Raw genomic sequence first — 25,269 nt, 5'->3', positions numbered from 1 at the left:
AGATGCCCACCTCAACTGGCTCCCACAGGCTAACCAAGCCCAATAAAACTCCTTTTTCAGCTTGATGGGTCCCTTCACCTCCGGTGACCACCATCTGGTTCAGGGGTTACCACCACGACAGGCACCAACCACCTTGCAGCCACAGCTCTGAGCAGCAGCCTCAACAATGGAGGTGCAGAACATGGTCCATTCAGACTCAATGTCCTCAGTCTTAACAAATTACAGAGGAGTTTATTTTTTACATATGCGCTTAATAAAAAAAAAAAACTAGTAGAGGTTCTGACATGTTGGACATAAGATGGTGTACATGAATTAGACCAGCATAAAGCAACATTATAATCACTCCCATCTCTGCTTGAATATTAATCTGGTTTATCTGTGTACCCAGTGTTGTGTAAATTGAGCCACGATCTAGGAGATATTGCAAAGTAAAGTGCTTGGATGTATGGATCTATTTTTTAAAGGCTTAATAGGCTCTTTAATGTTAAATTTAGAGATGGAGTTTCTGTATCATAAACTTCAGATAATCTTGCTTTAAAAAGAAAAAATCAGTCACACTCACAGTGGCTGTTTAGAGTGTCATTAAAGCAGGAAGAGTTGCCATGTGACAGCCATTTGTTCACTCCTGTAATACATCCACTGACAGACTCACACAAACAGAGCTCACCTGCACTGACAGTTACCGCCTCCACAAACTGTTCCATCCAGGAGTGTGTGCCGATAACCAGCGCCAAGTTGGTCTTCTTAATGAGCTTGTCAACAGTGCTCTGTCAATCACAAGCACAACACACTTCATTAGCAAGCAATTACATTCAAGGACAGGTGACAAGAGTCACTCAGGTGAGAGAGAGCTTGTTAGTCATGCTAGGTGCAGCTGACGGGGAGAGCAGAAAAGTTAGATCAGAATCTCCTCAATGTACTTCTGATGATACAGAAGTTTAAAAAAATAAATAAAGGGGCCTTACAACAACAACAGCAACAACACACACACACACACACACACGTTCAATTTTTCAATTTACCTTTCAGGAGGAGAACCGTTTTATATATCTGTATATATGTCTGGGCACTTGCTTCAGTTTTGACAGTTACAGTGCTGTGAAAAAAGTTGCCCCTTTCCTGATTTTTTTTTTCTTTGCCTTTTTAAACCTTTACTAGACAGCTACAAAACAAAAGCTGGGAGAAAGAGAGTGAGGGACGCCAGAGCAAAGGGCCTCAGGGCAGAACTGAACCTGGGCTGCTGCATCTGACCCTACAGCTTATGTGCTTCCTGCTGAGCTAAACCAGCACTCTGTGATTTGAATTTTTTGCATATTTGTCACACTTACATTTTTCAGATCATAAAACAAATATGAATGTTAGACAAAGATAACCCAAGTGAATACAACACGCACTTTTTAAATGATGATTTCATTTATTAAGGGTTGGGTTAACCACTACATTATGGGACACTTTTAGTCAAAGCCAAACTAAATTTATGAGTTATGTAAACTTTAATAACCTCTGCTGTACATGAAGACAGGCTACCAGAGACACCACATTAGATATTTCCTCACTGCTGCATGTGTTACACATGTCCTATCCTCCTAGTGATTTTGATTCTTTTCGTCTTTTCAGATTGTTTGATTTTCCACACAATGACACACCCATCATCATTTCTATTTGCTCTGTGTAGACTGGGCAAACTAAAGCTTTAACCCATTTTAAAACAAAAACTTCAAAGTCTACTCATCGATGATGAAATCATCTCTGTATGAACAAATATGTACAGTTTGTCTGCAGCTGCACAAACACATGATGGTAAAGCTGGATGGGCTGGGTTTAGTTTGGAGCTGTGAAATTCCCTTTAGTAATTTAACCAGTGAACAAGAATAAGAAGACAACACAAGGCAGACAGCTTACACATACACACCTCTCCTGCTGCTTATATATGCTTCTCAGTCCACTCACGTTGATCTCTGGTGAACAAAATCTCAATGTCCATCACACTGACTGGGCTATTACTCACACTATCCACTAATCATAAGAGACAAGGGCCATTATATTTGATCACAACGGGCTGGTTTAATCAAACGGAGGATGATGATCTTGGGTCTCAGTGGACTGTGTTTGGTGTGATGATGGCTCTCCTCCATCAGCTTTGTTGATGTTTGTTCAGTGCTCGTTCCTTCTGTAATTAATCCTCAAACAAATCCATGCTTCTGCTCGTGTTTAACTGGCTTAAAGTGAAACTGGTGTTTGATTTGTTTGTGTCCTTCGTTGAGCTGACCTTATCTGCTTTCACGCATTTATGTTAATTAGATTCCAGATTATTTTGAGAAAACACAAAAGAAAACAAGGCGTATTTTAACTGCTTATTGTGACAGCGCTTCTGTTATTCACTGCATTTGAGAGGGATTTTTGTGATTTAAAACCTGTGAAATACCCACTGCTTACATAAGAGCTGATGATAACAGGAATTAAGAGAACTTGCTGATGTTTAAATAATTTATGTTGTGTAATTTCACTCCGACTCAGACCTGTGAAACAATGTGATGAAAACTGCCACAGCGCTTGTAGCAAAAACGAAAATATTAATCTCACATGAGTGACCTGAAATTATTCTTTAATTAAACTTTACAGAAGTGTAATTAAAAATGACAGATCATCATCCATCCAAACCGTCCTTCGGTGTGTTTGTCACCGGTAAACTAATCTAATTTTAAGGCTTGTAGCAGGCAGGAGGCAGAGGGCTTATGTGGAGGTGGTGGCTGCTTTTTTTTTTGCTTAAAACACAACCTGTGCCCAGCCCAAAGCACCTTTCAAATATCTGTACGGCTCGCAGTGGAAACAAGTACAGGGAGGATGCAGTGCTCTGTGCACTCCAACAGAGTCTGAATTCTGTAGGCCTCAACACAGCTGCTATATTGAGGGCAGCTCATGCATTTTCAATAATTTAACTCACTTTAGACCCACACGCTGAGAGGGTTAAGACCTGGGTTAACAGTGTGAGAAAGAGCATAAAGGTGAATTACATAACTGCCAGTAGAGCACTGTTCCCTCCATTCTGCATTCATTTTGCCCTCAAAAATCAGTAAATAAACCTCTGTGTGCGGTACAGGACCACAAATGTCAACAGAACTGCTCTGGTTTCTAGTTCAAGGACAGAAATGATAAAATACTTCTCGCCAAGAACTGAACTGATTGTCCTTTAACAAAGTAAAGCTGTGCTCTGAAACAATATTTTAAGTGTCTGTGTAGATTCTCAGTTATCCAGGTCATAGTAGTCTCTGGAGCTTGAAAAAGGCGACTGGACTTCTTTTTGTTTCTTGAAGACGTTTCACCTCTCATCCGAAAGGCTTCTTCAGTTCTCAACCAATTATTTTAAGTGACATGTGCCTCATAAGGACAGTCTGTTCTCAGGGCTAAGTATCTATTTAGCCCACAGAAAGGTATGGTATGGTGGAAAACTCAAAAAAAAAAAAGACCCCCCCCCCCCCCCCCCCCCCCCCCCCCCCCCAAAAAAAACTACCGCCTTGTCTGAATCACTTCCTTAACTTCAATGGAAAATATCACAAGGAAAGATGTGAAGGAACATTCATAAGAACTACAGTAATGTGACCGTGGATGTCTGCTGGGTTGATAATACCCAGAAGATTGAAGCACCCATTTATTACTATTTGGATGATTTGACCAGCTCTCATTATGTCTGCCACCAGCGCTGTAACCAGGGTGTAAAACCAGGAGCAACTGTGTCTACAGAAATATGGAATATGAGTGCTGTGTGTATAAACCAATGAAATAACACAAAATAACAAAATACAGAATTATCAATCCACCTGAGGTATTTACACAATGGCTCTGGCCCTGTGGTGGCTCTGATTCACTCCTCGTGCCTAAACCAACCAATTATTATTCCTAAGCCCCTAAACACAACCCTGTAGGGTGAGCCATAACTTTGTAGATTTCCCTTTGACTCTTTTTCTTTGCCACCTTTTCCTGTCTTTTTTTTTTAACAAACAAACAAAAAAACCCCACTGAGATCGAGACCTTGGTCGCCCCAGAGCTGGTGATGGCCATGGCTGCCATGCACTTCACTGCTAGTCACTGCCCTCAAATAGAAACCTTCCCAAGAAAAACTGATTATTCAGCTGCACCCTGAGTCATGCTTTTGTGCCTGTTTTTGTGTGGATATTTGGCTACACAGAGTGAAGAATTTTGGGTATGCAGCTACTGCAGAACTGCTTGCCTGCAGTAGCTGGCTTTAAAAAAACCAACAGTGTGTAGCCCAGTGGTGATCATTCCTGCTTTTGACACTGCCCTCTGGTGACAGTAAATAACTTCAGCATGTAGCGCACGGACCGCAAAGCTCTGGGTAGGATCAATGCACAATCACAACACAAACACAAGTTTGAGTTTGTATTGAGGCCACAGAAAGAAAAACCTTTTCTTGGAAACAAGCGAGGCTTGTGTTTAACAGTCAAGTAGCTTGTTGCAAGTAAACATAGCTTAGATTTGCTGTGTTTCTCCCAATAACATGAAAAATCTATTAAAGGTCTTGAGGTAATGAAGAAAAGAGGCTCAGAAAACAAACCAGCATCCAGCTAGAAGATTGAAAACTTGCTCTGCCTGCTGAATTCTCTCTGTTACGTGGAGCTTTCTTAGGTAGATCTCCTCTTTTTATTGTTTTTAACTACAATAAAAAAAAAAATCATGAACTTTAAATGGGCCGTAGGGCGTTCATCAATAAGTCATCAACACTTTAATTTTGAAAACATTCAAATACCCATGCAGTAACAAATTTCTTTTTACTGCAGCGAGGACACAGAGAACACTGTTCTTACAGAATAAAAGAAAAGATGAATCATCACCTTGAACTCGTATGACTCTTCAATGACTACCTCCAGGCGGCTGTGCTCTCCCAGGATGGGCTTCCCCATCTCCGCAATCCTCCGAGCCTCCTCCTCCTCAGCACTCATCTGCCCCTCTGTCCCCTCTGTGGGAAGACAGATGTGAAGCAAACAGAAAGGACACCACAGTGAGTGTGACCTCAAACTAAGACATGGATATTTCCATTTTCTTCCACTATCAAGTATTTTATTTTGAGGGGCACTATACCAGCTGTGTGCATAACCATGAGTTTGAAATATGAATCTGAGTCTTTTTGTGTGCTTAAGTTTATGTGCATGACTGAGGGATACATGATGGTGACAGATACCAGCGGGTGTGTATTTATACTCTGTGTATTTATACTTTATATTATATATGACTTTAAAGTGCACCTGTTATGTTTTTCCTTATTTATTGTCATGTATTACATGGCTACAATGGTAGATGGGCAAAGATTAAAAAAATAAGGCCAACATATGTATCAGGAAGCTCAAGCTGAAAGCTCAAGTTTTAGTTTTTTGTTTGTATTTTTGTATGAAGTCAGCGAAAGAATAAAAATATGAAGGTGGAAATGAGCATAAACGGTCCACTTTAAGGCAAAACAAATGTAACAAAAATTTTGCTGAGCCATGTTCAGCTGGTTGAAATGTTGCAAAATGCTAACAAGCTAAACTGTGTGCTTCTTGTATTCCACTGCTTCTGTCTGAGAAAGAAAGCACTAAAGAGTTTGCAGGAAGAGTTGATTTACGCCGACATATGGCTCAGTTTGGGTTACTGATCAACTGCCAACAGAGTGGCAACAGCAGCTGCACCAACCAGAGTTCATCTTGGAGAAATAACTGCGAGCCAATCAGTGTTTGTATTACAGCCAACAACCTTTTCTTTACACCGGGGAGAGGTAGCAGCAGTCTGGTGCTTCTCAGAGAGCTTCAGTTTAAGGCTCTTTGTGTTCCGAGTGTGATTTACTCGCTTGGCCTTTCTGCTCAGAGAGAAGAAGATTAAAAAGACACCAGGATTACACTCCTCCCCTCTCCACTTTACCGTCCTACATCTCATTCCAAAAAAGGATGAGAGCACAAAGCAGCATATGGCAATATTAACTGGCACTATTTCAAAATGTTATAAATTGCCTTCAAGTCAGCGAGTGTCATTGGGAGCCATTATTACTGGAGAGCTTCCTGCACTCAGAGCACTTTTCCTCAATCTATGAGCCTATTCTGCTTTTTCTCCCTCTAATGGTCAGTTGCTTTGATAGCAGGTTGGACAGGAAGTACATTCGAAACTCTGGAAGGTTCAGGTAATGGAAAAATGTTATGACTGCATGTTTGTTTACTGCTGGCAGAGCTGAAAATTGATTTTGGGTTTTAATCATAAACTTAGAAGACCTCCTGTAATATTAAATCCCCCTAAAAATGCAGGAAGAGTGTGATGTAGATTTGACATGTATTACATTTCATGTCATCGGACACTGACTGGTTCTTTTTATTCTATTTTATTGTTTTTTTTTGTTTTATAGAACCATTTTATTGTATTATATATAGATGTTTTACATACTGAGGTACTTTATTTTATGTTGCTTTATTTTTTCTACTTATAGGCTATTTTCCTTTTTTTGAGCAGTTTTACTCTATTGTTGAGCCTTTTAAGCTATTTTACATTATTCTACTTTTTTAAGGTATTATTTAATTGGTTGTATTTACTTTTTTGGCTTCTGTAACACAGAAATTTCCCAAGACTGGATTAAAATAACACGGATTATCTTTCTTCATATTATTACTCGTGTAAGACTGCTTAATCTTTTAATATCACCCATAAAACTCCAAAAAGGCCATAATAAGCTGCAATACAATATTAATTATCTTGTTTGGCTGACTGTGATAAAGCTGCACAAAACAGCATTTTATTTCCAAACTGTTGTATTGTGCTGTGCTGAGATTCATAGAGGCCAGCTCTGCTCTGCTCCATATGCAAACAGGAAGAATACAAGGCCAAAAGGAACAACAAAAGTGTGAGCCCAGCTGTTATAATGTGGTGCATAGTAAACAACATCCTGGCTGAGCAGAAAAACTGTGGCCTCTGTCTATATTTACTGCAAATGAAAAAAAAAAACTTTTATACATTTACACTTTGTTACATCTAGAATATATAGATATATATAAATCTGGAATAATTATTGTCATTATCAGTGACTTTTAAAATTGCAAGAGTATCAGACAGGATTAGGAGTCTGAGGTGATACTGAATGTATCCCACAGGTTGGATGTCAGCTAGAAGAGAAAGAGGAATTCTGGAATAAGATGGATGAGGTGGAAGAGATTGTCCTCAACAGAGAGAGTGGTGATTGGAGCAGACTTCAGTGGACGTGCAGATGATGGGAACAGAGATGATGAGGTATGGTGTAAGAAGAAATGTGTAAGGTGGTAGTAGATTTTGCTAAAAGGATGGAAATGGTGGCGATGAACAGCTACTGTACTTCAAGAAGAGGAAGGAGCATAAAGTGATAAAATAATGGAGGAAGGTGCACACAGGAGGACTTTATGATATGCAGAAGATGCAATCAAAATGAAATAGGAGACTGCAAGTTGATGTCAGAGGAGGATGTAGCTAGGCAGCATCAGATGTAGTCTGTAGGATGACTTTGAAAATCAAGAAAAGGAAGCAAAAAAGGCAGAGGCAAGGTGACAACTGAAGAAGGAAGAATGTCGCAGAGTTCAGGAAGGAGTTGAGACAGGCTCTGGGTGGTAGGGAAGAGTTACCAGATGACTGGGAAAGTACAGCCGAGGTGCTGTCAAGAAGGTATTTGTTATGTCCTCTGGACAGAGGAAAAAGGACAAGATACAGGAAAGTATTCAAAGGAAGACAGTAAAAAAAAGAAATACGAAACAAAGGTTTATAGTGAGTTGTGTGTGAGGCTGGATACTAAGGAAGGAGGAAAGGACTTGTACTGGTTGGCTAGGCACAGCAACGTGCAGCAGGTTCGGGTGATCAAGGATAGAGATGGAAATGTAGTAATAAGTAAAGACAGTGTGTTGCGCAGGTGGAAGGAGTACTTTGAGGAGCTGATGAATGAGAGAGCATGACGGATGGAGGAAAGTTAGTGAATCAGGAAGTGCAGAGGATTAGTAAGCAGGAAGTGAGGACGCTATAAAATGGATGAAGAATGGAAGGGCCATTGGTCAAGATGACATACCTTTAGAGGTATGGAGATATCTAGGAGAGAGGGCAGTGGACTTAACCAGATTGTTTAACACAATCCTGGAGAGTGAGAAGATGCCTGAGGAATGGAGAAGAATTGTTGGGTGAGAGCTGTAGTAACTGCAGAGGGATAAAGCTGATGAGCCATACCACAAAGCTATGGGAAAGCGGTGTTGAAGCAGGGTTAAGAAGCGTGATAGCGATCAGAGAGCAGCATTATGGCTTCATGTCAAGAAAAAGCACTACTAATGTGACGTGTGCTTTGAGAGTACTGATGGAGGAGTACAGAGGAAATTAGAAAAAGCTGCACTGTGTCTTTGTGGATCTAGAGAAAGAATATGATAGGATGCCAAGAGAAGAACTGTGGTACAGAATGAGGAAGTCAGGAGCGGCATAGAAGTGTGCAAGGATTACATCAGGGAACGGCTCTTCTTGTTTGCAGTGGTAATGGACAGGTTGACAAATGAGGTCAGGCAGGAGTCTCCGTGGACAATGAAGTTTACAGATGACTTTGTGATCTGTAGTGAGAGTAGGGAGCAGGTGGAGGAGAGCCTGGAGAGGTGGAGGTGAGATGGATGCAGGTGATCCACTTTGGTGACTCCTAAAGGGAGTAGCCGAAAGAAGAAGAAATGAATGCAGCATTTGTCTTTCCCTTCAGTGCTGTTTAATCTGTCTCTGTGGTCTCTGAGTACACGTCCACAATCATCATGTTATGTCAAAGTGTTTCCATTGAGGTAGAAATCAGCTCCTGCAGAATCAGACAGAAGGCACAAAAAACTTTTTCCCTTACAGATTCTTTCACCTGTGAATAGTGAGCTGGGTAGCAAACAACCCCAGCAGTGAATTAACAACCTAAATAACTGCTAAGAGAAATGTTTTGTAGTTGTCCTAATAAGCCCCATGTTGAATCAAATGTAATTATGAATATTGCAGGAACACAGCCAAGGGGTGTTGAGCTTATAACCACCACAGACTAAATTTTGGATCCTCCACACACTGAATAATGAAGCCTGTTAGTGTTCGTCACACCTACTTACAGGAATTACAATGGGAAATGATATTTTCTGTCTCAACTCTATTTTACAGATGAATTTCCCACATATAAATTATGAGCTCTATCAGTGTTTGACTTTGAAACAAATTGACAGTTTCATTTAAAAACAAACAAAACAAAAACAAAAAACAAAAACAAACATAGTATATAAAAGATGGAAGCAACCACCATGATGTTACCTATTTGATTTGGACTGAAGACTCAGTGTTTGAATTCTGGTTGCTGCTGTGTTGGTTTGTGAAGCCACAAGGAATCACATTTGAAGAAGACTGGAGCGCTAAGTTACCAGCTAATGCTAGTTAGCTTGGTTAACCAGCTGGATTCATAAACTACTACTACAACAAACTGTACCAAACAGATACCTGGTAATTAGTTCTAAGTAATAGACTGAAAAAGTGCCAGAATTTAATTTAACAAACTGAAGAACAAACTCCTTGGATGGGCTGTACCACACAGCAAGATGACTTAATTAAAAATGCTATAAAGGCACAAACACTGTGCAGAGGTCCATTTCAGTGGCTTCAGTTGGCAGAGATGAGGCCTAGCAGGTAGCAACAGGATGCTTCTTGTCAATCAAAGTGGCCAGCGCACTAACTCCAGGATCCAGATGGACGATTTATAAAGACAGTTTGTGATGGTGGAAACTACTGATGAGAAAATGAAGCTTTTGTGAAGCACTGAACCACTTGAAAAACTGTTTTGAAAATAGGTCTATTACTCGAAGCTTCAATTATAGCGCCCTCTCCCGGAAATGTGCAATGTTTTCATCTACACACCTGCACGCACACGCTCACACACCTCAATGATCTGAAGCATCTTTGCATTGTTTGAGGCGCACACGTTATGACCAAATATCCTGATATCAGGCTCTGCTTACAAATATAGATGGATGAATGTGTGTGTCGTGTTATTGAGCAGAGTGCTGGGAAAACATGGCATTAACTGGCTGTGCTTGTGTAACTGCCGCTTTTGCGTTAATCTTGATACGACAGCGTCCGTCATCATGTTGAGGACGTAATTTTTTTTGTCCTGAAGCAAGCTTCGAAGCAGTGGTTCTATGGAGTTGTAAGCCCAGGGTTCGAAGCACATATCGAAGCTTCGGTTTCACACTCTCATCACTAGAAGTCATACCTGTATTTTTTTGTTAGTTTTTATACCCAGCTGTACACATGTTTATTTTTGTTGCAAAGTTTGACATTTTAACACGGGAGTCTGTGGGGACTGACTCACTTTTGGTGCCAGCCTCAGTGCCCTCCAGTTGGCACCCCTCTCTGACTTCACTCTGCATATATGTAAATTCAGCGATGTTCCCCGATTTTACTGAAAAAAACTTCAGAAACTGTGTCAAAAACAGTGTGAAGAAAAGCCTATGTGTCAACATGGATGTTTTTTTATATGTGCATGTTAAGTGGCTGACTGCTGCATGGAAGTGCAGGCATTTTATATTAAGTTATTTTTCTCCTTTCTCCTTGAGGCTAAATCAGCAGGAAGGCAGAGGAGCAAACAGAATGACGGAGTGCTGAGTCAGACTGAATTTATTATCATCTCTCTCCGATACGTTCATGCCTCAGTGTGGGTTTAACTACTGCTTTTAAATGTCAGCCTTTGCTGGAGAGCTGATGTAAAAATGAATCATCAGCTACTCTGATAACTGAATAACTTTACCAGTTTTTATTCAAAAATACCTTTTTCAGAAGAAATAAGACAGGAGGCATACATTTTTGTTATTAGATAAACTTCAAAGGCTTAAAAAACAAACAAACAAACAAAAAATTATATATATACATATATATATATATATATATATGTATAGTGTCAACTGTTGGAATGCTACTATGCATGTAACCCCAGTCAAAGGGGAAGTCCTGAGGTCAAAATGAGAATGACCGAACTAAGACCTTGTGGGACTTCCAGATATAGAAACTGGTGATGGCTAACCAATCAGACATAGCAGACATGGACAAGCAGAGGAAGAAGGCCGTAGTGATAGATGTAGTAATACAGCATGATAGCAACATCAGGAAGAAGGAACACAAGAAGTGGTCCCTGTGGTGACCGGAACACTGAGGCAGTGACCCCTAAACTGGGAGAGTGGCTCCAGCAGATTCCAGGAACGCCATCCGAGATCTCTGTCCAGAGGAGTGCAGTTCTAGGGACAGCTAAGATACTGCACAGGGCCCTCAAGCTCCCAGGCCTCCGGTAGAGGACTTGAGTTTGGAGGACAAAGACAGATGACAGGGCAAGTGGGGAATTTTTTTTCCACTTCATTTCAATAATTATTCCAGAAAAATAGTCAACATATTGAATGAACATGACAAGTCATGGCCCTGCTCAGGTTTTCCGACAAATCACACCAAGCTTAGAAGTTTGGTTTGAGGCAGAGGGACTAATCAGATGGTCTTACCTTGGTTGAGCAGCAGAGCTGTGAAGAAAACAGAAAGGGGAGGGCGTGTGAACAAGAACAAAAAGAGCAGTAAGTAACAGCACACATTCATTAAGGAAAGCAACAGCACAATCAAAACAAAACTTCACTATGAAAGTGCAAACACAAACTCACAAGGGAATTTTTAACAGCTCAGTAAATCCCTTTTGTCTATTATTTTACCTTTGCACTAAAACAAATTGATTTCAATTCTTCCTATTTAGTGTCTGTCTTACAGCTGTTAGAGCTTTTGTCTGAATAACACACTCAACAGCCTGAAAAATAAATTGAAGTTTAAATGATTTGTCTTCTCTCCACGTTATAGTGAGAAAAGGAGGCCAAGCCCGTGTGTTGTTGTTGTTGTAGTGATGGGCTGAACGTCTGTCTTCCTGAACCTGCGTGTCTTTGTGTTTATAAAATTACATTTTATCATCCTTGCGGGGGAAGCGGGTCACTAAACAGCACAAGACAAACAAAAACCCCACAAGACAAAATGAAAAGAACAAAAGACAATAAAATACACAAAGTAGAAACAAAAACAGCCAAACAATGTGCTGCAGTCCACCTGTTTATTACTATTTGGGACAAATGAAACACAGCTGCAGTTGAGACTTACAGAGCCCAATTTACAGTCCACACACTGCAAAACCCTCTTCAATACCCTCTTCTGGCATTAAAAAAACTGCTTTTGGTATTTAATCTTATTTTGCAGACTTTGTGATCAGATTCAGACAGCTTCCTCAGTGGCTGCTATTTTTACATTGCTCCCTGGAAGTCCCATTCAGACCATGCACACTGTGTGCTCTTTAATCACAGACCCCAGCCTTGTGCAGAAAGCAAACATTGAATTCTGATTCAAATTGACCAAAACTCTGTGTGGAGGTCAGCTGCTGGGTCTCCATGACTGAGCACGTTTCTGCAGATTTAAGTTGAAGAGTCCACTTTCTCAGCTTAGAGGCAGCAAGTCAAATGAGCAGGAAGACCAGGAGTGTGTTACGAGCCATGAATTTGTCCCCCAGGGTGTACATCCTGAGGCATTTGCATGAGAACATTCAGCAGAAATAATTTGAACCATTGTGCGTGCCACCGTGTGGTGGCTCAGAGTGCATTGAAATCACAATCTTCACTAATCACCACCCACATTTATCTTGCTGTGACTGCATCCACTTTGTCACACTGGTAGAGATGCAGCCTGCACAGAGGCATACGCACAAGTGGGTCTAACGGGACTTCTAAAGAGTGATCTGAAAATAGTAGCTATGATGAAGTGTATTAGCACATGATCTAAAGCAGGTCAACAACCAGATTTGAATCAGGCGTTTGAGTTTTAAAGGCAGAGTCCCAAAACTTTTTGAGGACACAGACTGTGGATGGGCCTCAGAGTATGAAAGGTTTGCAGAGTTTTACATCAGAGCCAAACAATAAAAAAAAAACCTTTGCTCCAGAGTACTGCATGTTTTTTTTTACCTGAAAAAATGTAAGAATGTATACATTTTATTCTTATACAAAATTGTTTGAGGCACACTCTTAAAATAAGCTTCACAAATGTAAAGGTGTGAAACTGCACTAAATGTTCTGAGTGAGAAGAGAAATTCAAACACCAGATTTCAGTAAGCAAACAGCTGCTGATTCCACTGCAGCTGTGTTTAGATGTGGCTCAAACAAACTATGGTTTAGTACTCAGCCCTGGCCAGTTTTGAGCATGGAGGTAGCTTCAGGGTTTCAACCATGTTTGCTGGTTATGACCAATGAAAATTTTAAAGTACTTTCAACAAATCAAGTAAAATGGAAAGATGTCAAAATATCGTACCCGAGATTCCTCTCTTCAACCAGCGTGGCTCCTCCAGCACAATGAAGAAGTTTTCACGTTTTTCATATTCCTCATCATCAATTATCCTCACCTGGAGAGTCTGACTGCAGGCACGCACGCACGCACGCACACACACACACACACACACACACACACACACACACACACACACACACACACACACACACACACACACACAAAATGTCAGTCGCAGACACATAACGAAGTAAAGCACTTCATCAATAGGTTGTTTAGCACTCGGGGCCTTCACCACATTGACGTGCTGGTATTACAAATCTCAAGGCCTGTGAACCCTCTCTCTCTCTCTCTACACACACACACACACACACACACACACCAAAGGTCTGCCCTCCTGCTGTCTCTGATCAGGATCAGCTGCTGTGTAAATCAGAGCAGAAGGAAGCCTAGAAAGGACACAAGTTCAATAAATAAGTTAAAGGTGGGAGCTAGGGGAGAAAACTGTAGGAGAGATTAAGCAGATACCTCTGAATAACAAGGAAGAGATTCACAAAGAGAAATTATTGGTAAAGTCAGATGAATGTGAGGACTGATGTTGTGATGCATGATTATGCAGTTATGTTGGTATGTCTTCTATTTCAGAGAGTTTCAATTGTGCTTGTTTTCAGCGCGAAGAGGTTTTAGACACAGAAAAAAAAGCTATGTATCTCCAAAATACCACATCTAAAATAAGCACACACAAGATCAGTGTGAAAATGCTACTTTTTGAAAACAGGTCCCAGACTGGTCTCCGTTTCCATGGAAGGGGGGGGCAGTACTGGCACATGCGCACTATGGTGGCCACTCCTATATCCTATGGCCTGTCAGCGGGAAATACAGCATTTTCAACATCTTGCATTTCCGTGTAAACGGAGATCGTTTCGGAGACGTTTCTGTCTGAACGCGTTACTTTTCGACACCGTTTCCACTGGATCGTTCTCCTGTAAACGGGGCTCAGTCTTCAGAAACTGGGAGACTATTCTCATGTCGCATAATGGAACTCTCACTAGTACTACTGACATAACGTATGGAGTTTTCAGCTGAAGATTTATGATTTTGTCAACATGATTGACAGGTTTTAAAATCTATACCACGATTAACTTCAGACTGAAGAGAAAGAAACTAAGAATAGGAAAGAATAAAGTAAAAGTGAGGCAGAGCAGCTTTTACACCATAATGATGGTGAGCTTTTGAGAGGCATTAGAAATGAAGGCTTTATTTTAGAGGAGTGAAGTGAAGGTGAAGTGACGATGACAAGCCCTGTTAGTGTCTCTGAGGACTGCTGGACTGAAATGTCACCACAGAGAGCAGTTCACTAAAGGCAGAAGAAAATCTACTGTGACAAGACTGAGGAGGAGATGGATGGAGGTAGAAAGCAAATGAAGGACAAAGGGAAAGGTGTGGAAAAAGGAGGGAAGGAAGAAGGAGAGGGGGAAAAAAGATGAGCAGTAAAAGTGTTTAGTGTAAGGAGATAAAGACTGTGAATGGATGAAATGCAAAGTATGTATTCATTAAAGAAGGAGCCATAAAAAGACCAAGAGTGGGAGAGGAGACCTGTGATGAGGAAAAACTGAAAATCAGTAACGTGGAGAGACAAAAAAAGCTACTTTGGGCTGCTCACAAGGGGTCACCACAGTGGGTCACTCTGCATGTTTGATTTGGCAGATTTTGACGCCGGACGTCCTTCGTGACACAAACCCAAGGGGATTTGTGAGAGACAAAGAGGGAGAAAAAATGAAAAGAACAGATGCAATCTATAGTCAAGTCATCCTGACGGGGGAGCAATGGGGCGTGAAAATGACAGAATGAAGGCGTGAGGTGATGAGACAAGGTGAAGATGAGCAGAAGGAATGATCATAAAACAACAGAACAGGAGAGTTACAGCACCAGTGACACCACTCACAGCAGAACCTGGGCTCAAACTTTAAACCTCACTCATAAATCAATTTAACTTATTAAACTCCTCTAAACAGCCACCTGCTATTGGATGTTGTTGATGATAATTATGTTTACTTTTATTTTTAATAGTCATTAACTGTGTAATAATTATACCAAAATGTAGCTCTGATACTCATTGCCTGTAGGAATAATACTGCAGAGGTGAGACTGACATGTTTTCATCCTAATGCTGCTGTTACTTTATTTTCCTGCAAATTGTCAATTCTGGCATTTTGGCCTGACAAGGATAGTCTTCTCACTTCCTAATAATCCTTTTATACCAAAGTTAAATGCAGTTCACCAGGAGGGTGAACTGCATTTGGAAGATAATTCTCAGTGAGCAGGTGTAAATGGAACAAATTGGCTAAAATAATTACTTGAATCTGTTTCTAGGCAAAGTCTCTAGGCAAGTTTTAGGCAAGTATAGTCCTCATTTCCAAATGTTAGCAGACTAGACATTAGAAGTGTAGTTAAGCCACAAAACAAACTTTCAAGTGTGCATGAGAGACAGCTGGTTGAATGTGATGGTGCTATCGTGGAGCCTATCTCAGCAGTCATAGGATATGGGGCAGGGTACACCCTGGACAGGTCGGCACAACACAGAGAGACAACCATTAACACCTATGGGCAATTTAGAATCACCAGTTAACCTGGTGATTCCCAACCGGATGGTGGATTCGAACCCAGGACCTTCTCACTGTGAGGCACCAGTGCTGAACACCACACCACCTTCCTGTCCTCATGATTAACCAGCGGAAGCACAAACTGGAATAAATCCCTCCTCCAAACAGAGTCACTGTTCTGCTTCAGAGAAACATACTGAGATCCATCTCCCATCACCAGTCTTGTCTCACCAAATTCACTGTCCTGTCAGTCAGTGAACCTGTTTACAACACTGTGGAGCTGCTGAAATCAATATCACACAAGCATTCAAGAGTCCATTCAAGTGTGTCAGAAAAATAAAAAGGAGAAACACTCTGATGTCAAAAGTATAGATGCCACTGCCAATTTATTTGACAGTTAATCATTCAGCAGATCCCATTACAATAAAATAGATTTAGTTTAATGAAACTCTGGCAACAGCTGCAGACAACACTTTAACAAGATAAGTTTAATCATGGCCTAACATCAATTTATGAGAATCACATTAATTACAGAGTGCTGATAGTGTGTTTCCCACGAGGTTTGCTATTTTAGACACAGCTGGATACAGATGTGAAGCTCCAACCTGAATACTGTGCCCACTGCCACTCTTTAACAACATCTTATCAGATGCCCAAACCACCTCAACTGGAGGAGTAGCAGCTCTACTCGGAGTCCTTCCTGAAAGGCTGAGCTCCTCACCCTATCTCCAAGGGAGAGTCCAGGCACTCTCGCAGAGCACTGTAAACATTTATGTTCCCACGAGTCTTTGCACTTCCCAAAGAAAAATACTGTATTACAACATAAAGAAACAGTACAAAACTATACCACATTTCTCACATTTGTGCAGCAGTAACAATAAGTACAGCTGAAGTGAAGTAAATTGTATATTCAAAATAGGTGGCTTTTTTGATAATCATTTAAAGATTGCATTTCTCACTGTATTCAGAATCAAAACAAGCCAAACAATCAGTTGATTAATGAAGAAAATATTAAGCAGATGAATCTATTGTGTAAAGAATGCAAAATAATAATATAATTAGTTGAAGCTAGATACAAAATATTTCAATTTTATCACACTGGTTTAGAAAAGATTATTGTTTATTAAAATACAACAGATGCCACTTTTTAGTTACCACGGTGATGTGTCCACGTAATGCTGCAGACAGGAAATAGGACAGTCTGTGTCCATGAACACAAACACACAGATTGCTTTTATTACTATTACAGCCCGGGACACAAATGATCCTCTGATATTTTAAATTCAACAATAAAATTAGTGTTAAATAAATAAAATAAAAAAGATTTAAAAATAAACTTCTGCAGACATTCTCAAAAACATACAAACAAACAGCGCTGCATCTCCGAGCCTGTATGATCCAAACTTTCCAGTGTTTAGTACCCTGTGGTGTCTAAAGACGACTATAGTGACTCCTTCTGCTAGAACATAGAGCCACAGTTTAGTCAGACAACTTAAGGGTTACACAGGTTTTTCCACCCTTACAAACCTGCATTCTCTGGAAACATCACTGTATCTAAATGTCTCAGCAGAGCGAGCTAGCATGCTTCCATGAATGTCTACGCTCACAGACGTTACCCCAGAAGGAGCAGTGCTATCTGGCGGTGCGATTAGAAACAACATCTTTCCCACCCGGCTACACAAAGAAGAAAAAAGAGCAGCTACAATATAGTTTTTCTTTAAAATACAACCAAGTATGATCTGATGGTACTTGTTAGGTTCTGCTTGATTCACTCCAAAATACCACCTCACTGTTCACACAAACTCAGAGAGGATTAATTTTGAGCATGCTGAGCCTGCCCTCAGGTCGGCTGTGATGAATAATGGACTGTCGTCTGGCAGGCACAAAGGTGAACAGAAGAGAGTGTGAGGTGGAAGAGAGCTGAGAGAGGTGAAGAGATAGAAAGGGTAAGAGAAGACATGAGAATAAATAAGAGAAAAGATGAAGAAGTCAAACAAGAAGAGGATGAAGAGGAGTAAACATGAGGAGACACACAGGAGCTAAAAGCTCTCGCTGCTCATTATTATCGCTATAGACGAATTCAGTGAAATATAAACTTAGTGGAAGTGAAGAGGTGAAAGCACATTTTGAATCAATAACAATTTATTTTTGAAATAATACAATATCTTTACTTCATCTCCTGAATTATTCATCATTCAAGGATTGTAATCTTCTTGTGTGGGTATAAACATGCAGAGCAGTGAAATCTGAAGCTGACAGATTATTTGTAATTAACTGCAGCAGCAGGAGGCCAGACGGTTCTGAAATATTCAGCATTATATATGAGAGAACATACATCACATTACTGAATATTACCCTAACTTAGAGAAATTAATGGTTTATTTTTTCATAAGATTGTTATTGCTGGTATGTTAGCACACATTCAGCAGAATATAGCAACATTTAGCAGAATCATGAGCTCCAGTTTGCTTTCCCTTAACTTTTCAAAGTATCGATCTCTGTAGCATCCAGATGCTCTATAGCTATATATTTATATCTATACTCATGTGTCTGGCAGCTGGGCAGGCAGTCAGCTGACTGCATAAACATAATCAACATAATCAACTGACTGCACAATCAACAGGTTTAATGAAAGCCACCAAAATAATGAGCTAAAAGATGCTTGAATGTAAAGCTGGACCTTAATTAGTTCCATTTATTATCCTTTTGGAAATAATCTTTGTGTTTAAATACATCTAATAACAAAATGCTCCATATTAACAGCAATGTTAAATCACCACTAAGATCAAGCAACACACACTTCATATGACCTGGATTTGCTCAACAAAGATCTACTGGGAGATACAAAAGATCTTGAGAGGTCTGCAAAGGTGCTGCTGGCATGGTCTGCTACCTGCTAGCCTCCCTGTCACCCTGGATCAGGAGATTCGGTGGATCTCCACCCTTCTAGGCGGAGCCTGGATTCTTCCACTCAGCTGAGCACCTGTACCATATCAAGCCTCGTCAGCGGTGGTATTTCAGGACCAGCTCCACCATCCAGTCTCTGCCAGATTGTCTGCCTCCTCAGAGTAGTAACTAGGTTCAGTTCTGCATGCCTTCAACGCAATCTGTATTTGTGTGCTAACACCTTGCTTCTAGTCCTCTTAGACTGCATTCTTCAGTCTGTTGCAAAGAAGTGGACTTCCTGCTCACCCTCCTCCAGCACATCTTTCCAGCTCATGGGATTGGCAGTTAATCTGGACCTCTGACGTCCCTTGGACCATTCATCTCAGAACCAAGTAAGGTTCTGCCACCATCTTCTCCCTCAAGGACAGACAGCCCTTTTCATGTAAACATTCCTGAGACTAAAACTTTCCTCTCTTCCCTTCTCAGAATAATCCACCCGCACCCATAGTTTGGCTGACCTGTACCTTTGGATCAGACCCCCTGAGCTCCTTTGGTTATGAATTAAAAATTTGTGATTACTGTTACTACTTTTGTGGTTTCTTGATTGGGATCTGCATTTGTTGTCAGTTAAAATCATCAAAATTAAAAGAAATGAACATTTGAAATATATCAGTCTGTGTGTACTGAATGAATATATTTCACTTTTTGAATGGAATTACTGAAATCAACTTTTTCATAGTATTCTAATTTTCTGACTGGCACCTGTATTTGCAACCTTGTCTGTTCTTGTTAACTACAGAGAAAGTAAAGCAGAAGCAGTGGGCGTCTATCTACATCAAGTATGGTTGTTACAAACTTTACAGCTTTGGCAGGAAGTTGTTGTAATGCTTTGTCTCTAACTGAAGAAAACTACCATGACATCAAATCATAGTAGGTTTTTAAAAAGTTGTTTCATTGTCTGTGATCAAATCACTGTATCATCAGCAAATTTCACAAAACATCAGTTGTGGTAGTCTTTAGTATAAAGAGTAAATGAAACGATAACACATCACCCATGTGTCAGTACACTCGCACTCAATACCCTGGATGAACTACTATAGCTGATAGTTCTTGTTATGCTCTGCATAGCACCATATGAAGCAGTTCTCCACCTGCTTCAAGTCAGAGCTGCCCTCCAAGTTTTTAACTTAAACACAAGTAGTTGTGAATAATATTCTTAAATTTGACATACATTTATACAAAAAAATCCAATAGAGGTGTCAACTCAGACATCATCCTGGTTTCTTATACACAGTGTGTATAAGAAACCAGGATGATGTTATTTTGACTCACCTGGTCTGGTCATTGGTGAACTCTAGCTCGCCACGGGCTTCCTCGAAGTCTTCTCCAGCCTTGGCGGTGCCTGACTCGGTGTGGTATGGCAGGATGACTGTGCCACGAGCACCTGAGTTGCGCACCACCATCACCTCCATTGTGCCCACACTCTCACTCACGCGCACCATACGTTCGCTAAAAGTGAAGATGCCAGCATGGTCGTCATCCAGGATAGTCACTGTGGCCAGCAGGGGCTCAACTAAGCGAGCTTTGGGTGTGGCACCCACTTCGTCACTTTCAAACATCCCCTCTGCATCACCAACACGCAGATTCAACAGACGGACAAAGAAGTGCTCGTCCTCTTCAAATATATCATCATCAATTATACCAACCTAAGGAAAGAGAGAGGTGGGCCATCAGATAACAGTGCAAAGCTTTAGAAATAAACAGGCAAGTGTGACTGAGATTCCTAGAGTGACGAGCGCCTCCCAGTCAGTTTTTATGCGTTGGATTTTAGAGCAAATTTCAAAGAGTGCAGAAAACAGAATAAAAGGAATGTGCCTGTTCAGTATCCCTCCCTGTGTAATTATTCATTATTCAAATTTTGTATGACATTAAATGTGGTTCACTGAGCAGAATCCTTTTAGTGGATAATAAGAAACTTTGGAGAGCTCTGGAGGTGGAATTATATGTTCAACGAGTGAAAATGTCTTTACCATAGAAGGCCACTTTAACAAAGATCCCATCTTGTGAAGTGCAGTCACACAACATGTTCTGAATTTAACCTGAACCCTGCTCAGTGTCATGGTCCTGGGTGGCACCCAGTGCTTTTTTAGTTTATGGACTTTTGCAGTCAGTGTTTGTCTTTACTGGATCATGTTATGGTTTCTGTTCCTCTCCTTATGTATTCTTAGTCAGGTTTCCCAGTTGTTTTTGAGCAGGGATCCTCAAATCCAGGCCTCGAGGGCCGGTGTCCTGCAGGTTTTAATTGTGTCCCTGATCCAACACACCGGATTCAAATGGCTGAATTACCTCTTCAGAATGCAGTCAAGTTCTCCAGAGTCCTGCTAAAGACTTCTATATTTGACTCAGGTGTGTTGAAGCAGAGACGCATCGAAAACCTGCAGGAATCACAGGTAGAACTCGCGAATAGTTTTCTGAATCAGTGACGTGGTACGGCCGGCTTGCGAGGCTTCGAACGTCACCAACACAAGCCACGATAGGCGCTTCACAAAAATCTCCCACTATTACCTGATACACGCTTCGAAGCATCAACACAGAAGGACACGTCACTAATTCTCTGTGCTTCTAGTGTTCCCTATATGGCAGGCCGTTTTAACATAAAATCTGATTCACCACATTTACATTCCAGATATCTGAAATTGATTTATGACCATTAAGATATCTCTAATTATATTTGGACTAGACAAAATACCTATTTGAGATATCTCTAATTACATTCTGACTAGTCGAAATGACGTCAGATTTACCACTGAGTTGAATGGAGGCTTCAATTCAAGATACCTTCAGTGAATTACTATCTGAAACACCTATTTCACATATCTACAATTGAATTATGACTAGTCAGAAAGTTAATTCGAGATATCTCGTTTGTTATTCTGACTAGTCATGATTCTAATTAAAGATATCTTAAATGACACCATAATTCAAGATATCTTGAATGTACTCTTAGATAGGCAATAAATAGTTTTGACTAGTGCAAATTAAATTTTAGATATCTTGAAAGCAAATAATGACTAGGCATATCTAGAACTGTAATTTTTGACTCGTCAAAATGTAATTGAAGATATCTTGAATTATTATTCTTACTAGTCAGGATGTAATTGCAGATATATTATCATTCTGGATAGTCAAAATGTAGTTTTGTCTTGTCAAAATGCAGTTTTAGATATCTGAATTGTAATTATGGACAGTCAGACAAACAGATTTTGTGTTAAAACGGCCTGCCATATTCCCTAGTCGTCTTTCCCAGTTTAGGCTTTCTTAGTTGTAATTGTATATCAGCCATGACAAAGGCTCACTTTCTCTGTCTGCCTGAGTTCTGCAACTGGGTCCTGACCTCCACACATGTCACACACATCGTGACACTCAGGATGCTTGAGTGTAATGTCGGTGTGTCTAGATGGCTGTGGTGAATATTGAGCGGCAGTCATCTGCCTCAGAGACAGAGGCTACTGTCTCTGTAGTCAGCTTTATGAGATTTTTATGATCCACTCATGTCACCGCACATTAACAGGAGACAGGTGGGCACTCCCAAATCAGATTATGTCAGTATTATAATCTAATGAACCACTGTGTGTTCAGACCTGCTGCCACATGCACAGATGAAATGTATAAATATGGCTTCCTCTTGCAAAAGAAACAAACACTTCAAAAATTTCACACATCCAGGAGACATGGAGCATTATAATCATTCATGAAGAGCTGTGTTTATATCCCCCAAACAAATGTGAGTCCAATATTCATTCTCTTTTAGCATTGATTTTGCGATGAATGTGGATCCAAAAAAAAATCCATATTAAATTTGATCTAATGCAATAAGTGTTAAAACAAATGTAAATGTAGGCAATAGTTACTTAAACAATTATAATTTGCTTGAGTTTAAGTGGAATAAAGTGCAGCACTATGATGGCTTTGTTTTTGGTCCACTGCCGTAGGGAAATATCAGGCTCTTTAACTGCCAAATGCTCTTCTGTGTTCATTCTCTCCTCTCTAATTCTTTCCGTCTGCTTTTAATCTGACTGATCTGTAGGTGCACACTTTCTTTTTATCCCTTCTGCTAAACACCTGTACATGTACGGTAATTGCAAAAAAAATACTTTTTTACTCATTACCATATGCGTACTCTATACTAGGTTTGTGCCATATTATATTGTCTGCGATAATACCTCTATAATTTTTTACAAGCAATGCCATGTGTTTACATTCCCTAGTGTGCACAACAAGGAGAGAAACCCAGGAATGTCTGAGAGCAAGAGCTGCCTCTGATGACAATGTAGTACCTAAAGCTAAAGCTACATCAACAACCTCCAAAAAAACACAATTTTATATGCAAGAAATCTGTTCCTGCTAAATGTGGAAGCATATGTGTTTCACCACCCAAGGCAAAACACACGAGCCTACAAAGGAAGACAAGCTAGAAGCAGGTGATGTGTGACCCAAAAGTAAACAATTGACTCCATTGAGCATCGCTGGTGCACTCGCTAGCAGCACTTCATATGACAGAAGGAGCATGGTTCTAAGTTACTGATGCAGTTACACGGTGGAAAAGCAAGGCTTTAAGCACCTGGTTACAAAGCCCGACCCAAGACACAAGATCCTAGGTAGAAAATATATTTCAGTGTTATTATTTGACAATATCGCGCAGCTCCTGAAGTGTTAAATTACTTAGTTACTTTAGCTTTTGTTAAACTAGAATGTGAAGCAGTTGTGTTAAACTTTTACTTTTCCAGGGAAAACACACCCTAGGCTACTTTGAACTTTCATCTGACTGTGTTACTGTACATAATGCTGGGTCCAAAGTATAACTGCAGTAATCCAGTCTGGCTGTGAAAAAAAAGCATGAATGACCTTCTTAAGGTCATGAATAGAAAGAAATGTTCTAAATTTATTTAAAAGTCTTAACTGGAAAAAAATTGGCTTCAACAAATGATTTGATCTATAAGACAAATTTAAGAAAAGAATAATAATAAAAAAAAAAAAAACTTTACCTAAGGTTTAACCCTCTGGGGTCCTGGGGATATTTGGCTGTTTTTGACTACTTTTATGTGTACCTTTATAGTTGACCTTAGTACCACCTCATGTATGTGACTGTATATTTCATTTTAACATACTGTATTAACACATTAGGCTTAAAATTACATAAAAACATAAAATCCAAGTAGAAAAAAAGTCAGATTTTTTTACTGTAAAAACCACAAACATGCTTAACAAATTATTTTTACAACTTAAAATGCAAATATAAGTTGTAAAATTTCAAAACTTATGTAAAAATATAGTAAACAATAAAGTTGTATACAACTATTCACATTAAAATGCAGGCAAGGCCTCAGATGTTTTTCAGTACAACTATTTGCAGAGCAATCAGGACTCACATTAAGATGCCACACAAATTATTTATGCCACCTCAAAAAACAGTTTCTGTCCTCCACAGGCGTGAGGGGCCCATCACAGACAAAACTTGCCATCAATATTGTGTCTTTTACTACTTTTTCACCTGTTCCTGAGGAGCCAAATGCATCATGTTACCATATAATTTTCTGATTGATTGATATGGTGCATTTTTCCACCATTAGGAGAGGGGTTGTCGGGATTTAGTTTGTTTTTTGTTTTATTAGGAAGCACTTCCTGTTAATGAAACTCCTGTTTTTACCATTTCTTCCTGCACAAAACACGCATCGCACGGGAGGACAATATACAGGAAAAAGTACAGCGTAACTTATGAGGCATAACTCTAGTTTTACTTAGCCTTTCAACACAATTTAAAAACTGGTATGTAGTCTGAAGTCTGCACTTTCGATTCCTGTTGAAATGGAGACCCAGTGCAGTAGAGTCACGATGCTATGTCATCTTAAATCGGTGATGTCGCTTTGATGCACTGGTGAGTCCGTGGACCCCAGAGGGTTAAAAAATGATGCCAGGGGGCCAAATTTTATGGCAAGCGTAGCTGCCTGTCAGTTAGTGGGATAAGATTTATTTTCATTGAGGTTAAATTTTGTGAAAGTTTTAGTGTGAGCTAAACAACAAGTTCAGGAATTATGGAGGAGTTGGTGTCTGGTTTAAGTGGGAAGTATATCTGGGTATCATCAGCATAGAAATGTTAAGGAACACAATGTTTTTTTTAAATATAGACCCAAGCAAATATTTATATACAGTTTATTTATCCCTTCTTCTATTTACCTTGTAGGCACCCAGTGCTTAAAATGTTTGTAATTTTTTTTCCTCCCTTTATCTAAAATACCCATAGGTACCAGTACAGAATAATTTCTCTTTTGCTGTAAATAACAGTTATTATTATCTTGTTCTATGTAGTGGTTGTTTGTTACAGTCAGAATTACTATAGTTTTTTATTTTAATTTGTTTTTAATTTGTATTTAGAGTGCATTTCAGTTTCAGTTAG

The 25,269-nt window shown here is 39.9% G+C and overlaps 1 protein-coding gene across 1 annotated transcript in view; it reads right to left on the bottom strand.

Annotated features, from left to right (window-relative positions):
* slc8a2b (solute carrier family 8 member 2b) overlaps nucleotides 1-25,269 on the bottom strand; it is a 219,777-nt gene that overhangs the window by 7,439 nt on the left and 187,069 nt on the right. Inside the window, exons 11-15 of the mRNA XM_030744139.1 lie at nucleotides 20,148-20,521; nucleotides 13,351-13,454; nucleotides 11,523-11,540; nucleotides 4,851-4,975; nucleotides 668-767 (exon numbers count right to left, since the gene is read on the bottom strand). Of these exons, the coding sequence (XP_030599999.1) occupies nucleotides 668-767; nucleotides 4,851-4,975; nucleotides 11,523-11,540; nucleotides 13,351-13,454; nucleotides 20,148-20,521 (721 nt within the window). The remainder of the gene's footprint in view (nucleotides 1-667; nucleotides 768-4,850; nucleotides 4,976-11,522; nucleotides 11,541-13,350; nucleotides 13,455-20,147; nucleotides 20,522-25,269) is intronic.

The sequence above is a fragment of the Archocentrus centrarchus genome, chromosome 13 (assembly GCF_007364275.1).
Source record: "Archocentrus centrarchus isolate MPI-CPG fArcCen1 chromosome 13, fArcCen1, whole genome shotgun sequence".
NCBI lineage: Eukaryota > Metazoa > Chordata > Actinopteri > Cichliformes > Cichlidae > Archocentrus > Archocentrus centrarchus.
Note: the sequence above shows the minus strand (reverse complement) of the source record. Positions and strands in the feature narration are given on the sequence as shown.